This window comes from Pipistrellus hanaki (assembly GCF_964339955.1).
Source record: "Pipistrellus hanaki genome assembly, chromosome: 10".
Taxonomy (NCBI): Eukaryota; Metazoa; Chordata; class Mammalia; order Chiroptera; family Vespertilionidae; genus Pipistrellus; species Pipistrellus hanaki.
In genome coordinates, this window is record NC_140512.1 from 39334081 (window position 1) to 39343752 (window position 9672).

A 9672-nucleotide genomic window follows, 5' to 3' on the forward strand; every position below is an offset into this window, starting at 1 on the left:
CACTTAAGGGGAGATAAAAGAATTTAATTTTATGCTATATCTTAACTGAAGTTAAATTATTTTTTATTATTATTTGTGTAAAGTACCATAACCTGTGATTGGTTGACTGAACTAAATCTTCCCTTGGTATATAAAATGTTTGCCCTTCATTGAAAGAAGACCATTAATGTTAAATTGGCTTACTATAGTAGAAGTTTATACCTTTCAATTAGTTGAACTGTTGTACTAAAGTTTACTTTTAGAGGTTTTATTTAGACCATCCTATATCTCTACCTCACTTAATTAAAAATAGAATTAAATTGAAAGATAATGAAGATTCACATCTCACTTTCCCCCATTCCTTTCCACAACTGTGTCTTTGTTAATCAAGGTAAACTTTTGTGATTGCAGTAGAGAGCCCACAATTCTCTAGATGAGTGAAGGAGAGAGCCCCCATTTTTCCAGAGCATGTCTTCTCACTCTTTCACCAAAAACAAACATCAAATGGCCATCCCAAGTTAGTTCATTTTCTTAGTGTTTTGTAAAAATTTTTTCTTTAAAAGTCACCTTTTAAAAAATTAGACATATAAAACTTTTACTTAGGGACCAAGGTTGTGTAAAAATAGCACCAACTACATTGGTAGCCATGGATATGAGAAGGGAGCTATTATAACTCATCGCAATGGCAGACATAAATAACACAGTTATTCTGTAACTACTTAACTTTTTACAGTGTATAAAATATGTTATCTTAAAGTGACTCACTCAAACCTCATAATCCTTAGGTCAGAAATTATTATTTCCATTTTAAAGAGAAAGTGATCATCTAGAGATAGTGATTTGCTCAAAGTTAATTTTTAGAAAGTGGCAAAACTCGGACTTAAACCTTGGAATCTAGGATATTTTCCCAACTTGCTATGTTACTAACAGTTCTTGCATGCTTCAAGACATGGAGATAATTGGCTAATTATATGCATGTGTATTTGATTCAATAGAAGGAAGGAAGCAGTAAATGGACTACTTTAAAAAAAAACAGTTACTATAAAATGATTTTTAAGGAAAGAGATACATCTGATAGAAAGCTATATATTATACCTACAAGTCCACGTGTCTGAACAGAAGAGGTTCCAATTTTGCCAGTGATGAGGTTGCACTGCAGACACTCTGATCCTGTCCTCCTGTCCCAGAACCAGAGCAACAAAGATCATGAAGAATCAGGGAAAGGTGACACCATCAAAGGAACATAATAAATGTCCAGTAACTGGTACCAAAGAAATGAAGGTACATGAATTTCCTGAAAAAGAATTAGAAATAATTATTATAAAGATGCGCAGAAAGTTATAAGAGAATACAGATAAACAAATACAAAGAGATAGAAAACCTTAAAAAGAACCAAACCAAAGTTCAGAACTGAAGAATACAATAACTGAACTAAAGAATTAAGTACAGAGCTCAATATTGGACTGAGCCAAGCAGAAGTAAGAATCAGCTAACTCAAAGTCAAATCATTTGAAATTATCCAGTCAGAGGATCAAAAGGAAAAATAATGAAAAAGAATGAGGAAAGCCTGTTGGACTTTTGGAGTACCATTAAGACAAAAAAAAATTTCAATTATTGGAGTCCCAGAAGGAGAAGAGAGGACAAGGATGAAAGGGGCAGAAAACTTATTTAAAGTAACAATGGCTGAGAACTTCCCAAATCTGAGGAGAGATTTGGATATCCAAGTTTATGAAATGAATAAGTCATCCCAAAATTTCAATCCAAAAGGATCCTTCTCCAAGATACATTATAATAAAGCTGTCTAAAATCAAAGACAAAGAAAGGATTGTAAAAGTAGCAAGAGGAAAACAATTATTTCATACAAGAGAACCTTTATAAAACTATCAGTGGATTTAGCAGCAGAATTCTTGCAGGCCAGGAAAGAGTGGGATGATATAGTCAAAGTGATGAAGAAAGAAACTGCCAAGCACAGTACTTTACCCAGCATAGCTGTCCTTCAGAAATGAAGGTGAGATAAAGACTTTCCAAAACAAAAGCTGAGGTTGTTCATCACCGTAAGACCTGCCTTAAAGAAATTCTGAAAATTCTTCAAGCTGAAAAGAAAAGATGCTAACAAGTAACATGAAAATATACAACACACTGGTAAAGGTAAATATATAGGCAGCTTCAGAATACTCAAGTACTATAATGATGATGATATGTTAATCACATAACTCTAGTATAAAGGTTAAAGGACAAAATTATAAAAACAGGTATAATGTGTTAATGGATACACAATATAAAATGATGTAAATTATGACATAAATATAATGTTATCAGGTTAAAATATTCTGTTATATCTATAAGATGTTTCAAGTAAGCTTCAGAATAACCATAAAACAGAAACCTATAGTAGATATGCACAATACAATGAGAAGGAGAAGGTAATCAAAGTATACCACTATGGAAAATCATCAATTCAAAAGGAAGACATCATGAGAGGAAGATAGGAACTACCAAATAGACACAAAGCAGTTAAGATAAAACAGTAGTAAATCCTTAAGAATCATTAATTATTTTAAGTTTAAATGGATTAGATATGCCAATCTAAAGGCATAGAGTGACTGAATGATTTTTTTAAAAAGAACCAAGTATATTACTGCCTACAAAATACTTTAGTTTCCAGGTCACTCACAGCTTCAAAGTGAAGGGATAAAAATAAAAAATAAAAAAGATACTCCATGTAAATGGAAACCAAAATAGAGCAGAGGTAGCGATACTGGTATCAGAAAGAAATAGACTTTAATTCTAAAACTGTAACTGGACACAAAAAAGGTCATTATATAAGGGTAAAGAGGTCAATTTGTCAAGAGGAAACAACAATTGTAAATATATATGCACCCAAAATCAGACCCCTAAACACATTATGCAAATACTAACAGGTCTGAGGGGAGTAATAGACAATAATACAACAATAGTAGGGGCATCAAATACCCCACTTCCTACAACGAATAGATCATCCAGACAGAAAATCAATAAGGAAACATTGGATTTAATCTTTAGACCATGTGTACCTAACAGACATACACAAAATATTCCATGCAATGAAAGGGAAATATATACATTTATTTTCATGTTTCACATTCTCCAGAATAGGTTATATCTTAGGTCACAAAAAATTCTTAGGACATTTTTAAAAGATTGAAATAATACCTATTATCTTTTCTGACCACAGTGGTATGAAATTAGAAATCAGTAATGGGAGGAAAACTGGAAATTTCACCAATATATGGAAATTAAACACCTGTTTACAACTGACCAACTAATAGATCAAGGATTAAATGAAAATAAAATTTAAAAACTTATATTGAAACAAATGAAAATGGAAACACAACATAGCAAAACTTATGGTATATAACAAAAGCAGTGCTAAGAGGCAAATTTACATCAATAAATGCCTATATTAAAATAATAATTATATCAAATAAACTAAGTTTACTAACCTTAAGGACTAGAAAAAAAAAATTAAGCCTAAAGTCAGCAGAAGAAAGAAGATAAAAGACCAGAAATAAATGAAACAGAGAATAGAAAAACAGAAGAAAGCTCATTGAAACTAACAGTTTTTTAAAAAAAAAAAAAAAGATTTTAAAATGCCAAACAGTTAGCTATACTCACCAAAAAAAGAGAACTCAAATAAATTATAAGTGAAAGAGGAGACATTATAGCTGATACCACACAAAAAGTGTCACAAGAGACTACTATAAACAATTACAGGCCAACAAATTAGACAACCTTAAAGAAATTGACAAACTCCTAGAAGCATATAACTTATTAAGTTTGAATCATGAAGAAATAGAAAATCTAAACATATCAATTACTAGTAAGAAAATTAAATCCGTAATCAAAACCTTCCAACAAAAGCCCAGTCCCATGGTTTCGCTGGTGGAATCTTCTAAAGATTTAAGGAAGAATTAACACAAATACTTCTCAAACTCATCAAAAAAAAATGAAAGAGAAGGGAACACACCGGACTAATTTTATGCAGCCAGCATTATCCTGATAACAAGCCAGACAAGAATACTAAAGTAAAGAAAACTATATAGGCCAATATTCCTGATGAACATAGATACAAAAGCCTCAAAAAAATAGTAGCAAACCATTTTCAACAGCACCTTAAAAGGATCATACACTGTGACCAAATTGTGTGCAAAGATGGCTCATCATATGCAAATCAATCAGCATGATACACTACATTAATATAATGAAGAATAAGAATCATATGGTCAGAAAAAACAATGGACAAAATTCACGATCTTTGATAATAAAAACTCTCACCAAATTGGGTATAAAAGTAACATACCTCAAAATAATAAAGGTCACATATGACCCACAGCTAACATACTCAATGATAAAATGTTGAAAATTTTCACTCTAACATCAGAAACAAGATAAGTGTTTCTGTTTGATGGTGACATGATCTTGGATATAAAAAAAATGCTGAAATTCCACCAAAACAATATCTGTTAACACTATTAAACATTAAACACTATTATCCAGTGAAGTTCCAGGATACAAAATAAGATCTATACACCATAAACAATGAATAATTTGATTAAATAAACTGAAGAATACACAAATAAATGTAAATATATTCCTTTTTCATGGATTAGAAGAGTTTATATTGTTAAAACATCCATACTACCCAAAATTATCTATAGATTCAATGTTATTCTTACCAAAACTCCAGTGGCATTTTTCACAGGAATAGGAAAAAATCCTAAAGTTCATATGGAACTACAGAAAATCCCAAATAGCCAACACTATAGTCTTGAGAAAGGACACAGCTAGAGATATCAAACTATATTAGAAAGCAGGAATAATTAAAACAATATGGCACTGGCAAAAAAACAGACACATAGACTATTGGAACAGAATTGAGAGCCCAGCAATAAATCCGCACACATATGGTCAATTGATATTTGACAAGGGAGCCAAGAATATTCAATGGGGAAATAATAACTTCTTCAGTAAGTGTTTTTGGAAAAACTGTATATTCACATATAAAAGAATAGAAATCGGGATCCTATCTTACACCAGTCACAAAAATTAGCTCAAAATGTGTTAAAACTTAAATGTAAGACCTGAAACTGTGAAACTCTCAAAAGAAAACATAGGAAAAATGATCCTTGACCTGTTTTTTTTGCACTAGTTTTTAGATGTGACAACAAGAAAAAAGCAATAAAAATAAACAAAGGTGACTACAGCAGACCAAAACTTCCATGGTGCAGAAGACAATCAAAATGAAAAGGAAATCTATGAAAAAGGAGAAAATAGTTGCAATTCATGTATCTAAAAATGGATTCAAATCCACAATTTACATGGAACTCAGACAATTCAATAAATAATTTATACTAATAAAAGAGAAACATGCAAATTGACCATACCTCCGCTATACCCACCAGCCAATCAGGATGGATTATGCAAATTAACCCAACTAAGATAGAGGCGGTCACAGAACTAGAGTGAGCAGGAGGCTTGGGTTGCCCCCAGTGATGGAGGAAGCCAGGATTCCTGCCTGCCCTGGCCAGCCCTGGCCTCCACTCAAGGCTACCAAGTTTCAATTATAGAAGATAATTAAATCCCAGATACTTGCTTCCAGCGCCCCTGGCCTCCACTCAAAGAGGCACTGAAAAAAAAAATAGAAAAAAAGGAGTGGCGGGGAGCTTTGGTCGTCTATGGGTGATCAGGCCAGCATGGGATGGCAGTTATGGATGATCAGACTGGTGGGAGGCAGTGCCATTGGGGATAAGCAAACCAGCAGGGGGGAAAGCAGGCCATCAGTGGGGGTCAGGACAGCAGAGGGGGGCAGTTTGGAGTGAGCAGGCCAGCAGGAGGGCAGTGTGGGCAAGCAGGCCAGTGGGAAGGGAAGGTTGGGGCAAGCAGGCCAGCAGGTGGGGAAATTGGGGTGAGTAGGCTGGCACGGGGGGAAGTTGGGGGTGAGCAGGCTAGTGGCGGGGGGCAGTTGGGGATAAGCAGGCTGACAGGCAGAGTGGTTAAGGGCAATCAATCAGGCAGGCAGGCAGTGAGCAGTTAGAAGCCAGCAGTCCTGGATTATGAGAAGGATGTCCGCCTGCTGGTTTAGGCCCAATCTCTGTAAAATGGCAACAGGACATCCTTAGAGGGATCCCAGATTAGAGAGGGTGCAGGCCGGACTGTGGGACACCATCCCTCCCCCTGTGCATGAATTTCATGTACCAGGCCACTAGTAATAATAATAATCCAATTTAAAAATGGGCAAAGGACCAGAATATTTTTCTAAAGATGTACAAATGGCTAACAACTACATGAAAAGATGCTCAATATCACTAATCATCAGGGAAATGCAAACCAAAGCAACAAGGAGATCTCTAATTGCATGTGTTAAAATGGCTATCATCAAGTAAAACAATAGATACCAATTGTTAGTGAGAATATGGAGAATACGGAACTCCTCGGAACGATAGATTGGCACATGAATTGATGCAGCCACTAAGGAAAGCAGTATGAAAGGTCCTCAAGAACTCAAAAGTAGAACTACCATGTGGTCCAGAAGGAAAAAAAAATCACTTACCTTGAAAAGATGTCTGCATTTTCATATTCATTGCAACATAATTCACTATAGCCAAGACATGGAAACAGCCTCATGTCCATTGACAGATAAATGGACACAGAATACAGTATATAAGTGCAATAGAATATTATACAGCTGTAAAAAGGAAGGTTCAACATGGTTCTTACTATAGCAACACAATATAGTGGTAATAATGTGAGGTGAAGGATTAATTATTGTGGTAAATATTTTGCAATATATGTGTGTATCAAATTATCACACTAATTGTACACTTTAAACATCCACTATGGCATATGCCAATTTTATCTCAAAAAAGCTAGAGGGAAAGAAATTGGAAAATTCAGTCTCCATTAGAATATGCAGTTTAAGGATTCTATATCTAAGGTATCCACATACTCTCAGATATAAATAAGTTTGCATGTTTACAAATACACTAATTTAGTTTTCCTTAGTTTAAAATGTTTCTTCTCGGAATGCTGAAATTTTAGTTTTGAAGCATTTTAATAGAGTATTAATGATTTAGATAGCTTTTATCTTTTGAAGCACTTTCTTATCTAGTACATTTTCAGACAAACTCCCATGGAGATTACCAGTGGTAGTAGTAGTAGCACTAGTAGTAGTAGTAGTTAGTGTTTCACATGGACTCATTTGGCACTCTCCTATTGGTAATGTTAAATAATGAGTACCTAATAGTTCTCATTCATCAGAGGATGCATTAAAATCTTATCATCATCCCAGGGGTAAAAACCTTTCAGTATTTTAAATTTGTTATTAAAATGCTAAGCTAAAATGGCAACTACTTTTTCACTGCATCGAAACCTTGGCTTTTTTTCTTATAAATCTATAAAATAACATGACTAAACAGTTCATTTGTTTTCATAAACAGCTGTGTTTTAAACATAGCATTTTTTTCTAGTATGAAAGTAATTCATTATAGAATATTTCCAAGTAGATAAACAAGAAGAAAAAGAAAATTAAAACCACCTACCCATCATTCCACCACCCAGAGGAAACTGTTATCCAAGTATGTACAGTGTCTCCTTATGGCAGCGTAGTCATAATTCTGTATCCGTAGGCTATTCAACACCATTTTACACGTTAGATGGCGAAAAGATAGATCCAAAGTATTAAATAACTAATGTCTCATATTGTTTGTTTACAAGTCAGTTTTACCTGCTTTTTCTTTAACCTGCACTAATTCAGTCAGGAACGTCTTTTTTCTCATACTCTTTAAACCTGAAACCACAGCCTCATGGAAGTGCAGTTACAACGTTAACACATTGCAACATTAGCAACTTGCAGAGTTCAGACTCAAACGCAATTCTCCCGTGCATCCAGAATTCCAGCAGAGTTCCCTCGTCAATGCAACTACCTCATGTATGCGGGTTCCTACTACAATTAGTCCCTTTGGCTAAATTAAAAAACCATTCTGCAAGTTTGCCTTAAAACACCCTCAGAGTGTTACCAAATTAAGGTTAAATCTCAAGTATAAATTTCAAGCAATTAGTTTTGGTTTTACCCGAGCAGAACACCCCACAGATGATGCCGAATAAAAACTATTTACACACTACCATAGTGCGTTTCTTGTAAAAACGTTGGGTCTGTAGCAGCGATTTGCTAATCAAATTCAGAATTTGATTTGAAATGCCTCCGGCAGGCAGCCAATCCAGTTATGAAAGAACAGAAGCAAAAACCAGAGCCCTGGTGAGTTTCCTCCAGAAGCTAGCTGGGTCCTTTGCTCTAGTTAGCAACCTGGTTCCATAGGAAATCGCTGCAATTGCTCCTAAAATAAAATACCGTAGTTAATTTTTTCAATAAATTATCGGACTGAACTAGACACAAAACATGAACATTTTGGAATCTAGAGTTATAAAATATTCTGACATGTTTTAATATAAACAGGAACATTTTCAATGATTGCTTGGATCTAAAATGTTTTTCCACTTGACATTTGTTTATACTTCCTAGGAAAGAAACTCTATTTATGGATAACTGAATAGCACAAATAAACATTAGAGAGAGCTGAAAAATCAGCTTTGATTATGCATGAAAATCTACAATGTCATTGTGTACTCTTATGCCGAATTCTGATTGCCTGTTTATTTTTACAGAATCGCTGGTGAGCCTATGGAAGAGGAGCCAGCTTTGTGAAGTGCCAAGACCCCCTCCCCCCCCCCCCATATTTCCTGTGTGTGACATCATTGTGTATCCCCCCACCCCCCCACCCCAGCACCCACAGACGTGTCTTGTCTGCTGCCTGGGTGGCACAGATTCGATGGAACATAAACACTGGGCACGAAATTCTGAACAGCAGCTTCACTTGTTCTTTGGATGGACTTGAAAGGGCATTAAAGATTCCGTAAATGTAACCGCTGTGATTCTAAAGTTACAGTAAACCACGATTGGGAGAAACTGCTTCCAGCGTGCATTTTGTATGCTGGGTGACCCACTCCCGGGCCCAGAGCAGGAACCAGAAACGTCTAATACAGTATTAGATACTGTTCATTACAAACGCTGTGACAGCCAGTGAAATTTGGGGCAAAACCTAAGAAATACTCATTCCTGACATTCTGATCCGTTTTTGTTGTTTTTTTTCATTGGGTAATTTTTGTCAAACAGTCTCAGATTGTTTACAGGATTTGCTTTCAGCTATGAACGGATAGCAATTCCCGACAGATCGCAGGGATTTTGTTTGGTTTGGTTTTGTTTGTTTTTTGGCCTTTGTTTTAACACATGGTTCGACTCTTGCTAGTTAAGAGTTCAAGATGGAGGAACTGCACTGAGGCTTTTTCAGTGGAACAAACCAGGCCGTAACTCCCCCTCCGCACGCCAAACAAACCTCAAACACTGTATAGGATGGTGCAATATTTTATGTCACTTAAAAAAAAAAAAAAAAAAAGCTACCCTATTTCCCTAACATCCCTCCCTGTGTTCTCACACACAGATGAGATTTGCAACTGGGAGGATGAGACCTCCCTCCCAGCTCACATCCCTTGCTCTGACAACAGTAGCTCTAAGCATATGTTCTGTGGAGGATTTCCAGTGTCTTTTCAAAGACGGTCTTAATTTATTCCAAAATCTATCAAGAACTTATTCCCGCACTT

The 9672-nt window shown here is 35.4% G+C and overlaps 1 protein-coding gene across 1 annotated transcript in view; it reads left to right on the forward strand.

Annotated features, from left to right (window-relative positions):
- The window catches only part of HDAC9 (histone deacetylase 9), an 814141-nt gene extending 804685 nt beyond the window's left edge, over positions 1–9456 (forward strand). The window contains exon 27 of the mRNA XM_084896713.1: positions 8680–9456. Coding sequence (XP_084752839.1) covers positions 8680–8719 — 40 coding nt within the window. The 3' untranslated portion in view covers positions 8720–9456. The remainder of the gene's footprint in view (positions 1–8679) is intronic.
- Positions 9457–9672: the final 216 nt, after the last annotated feature.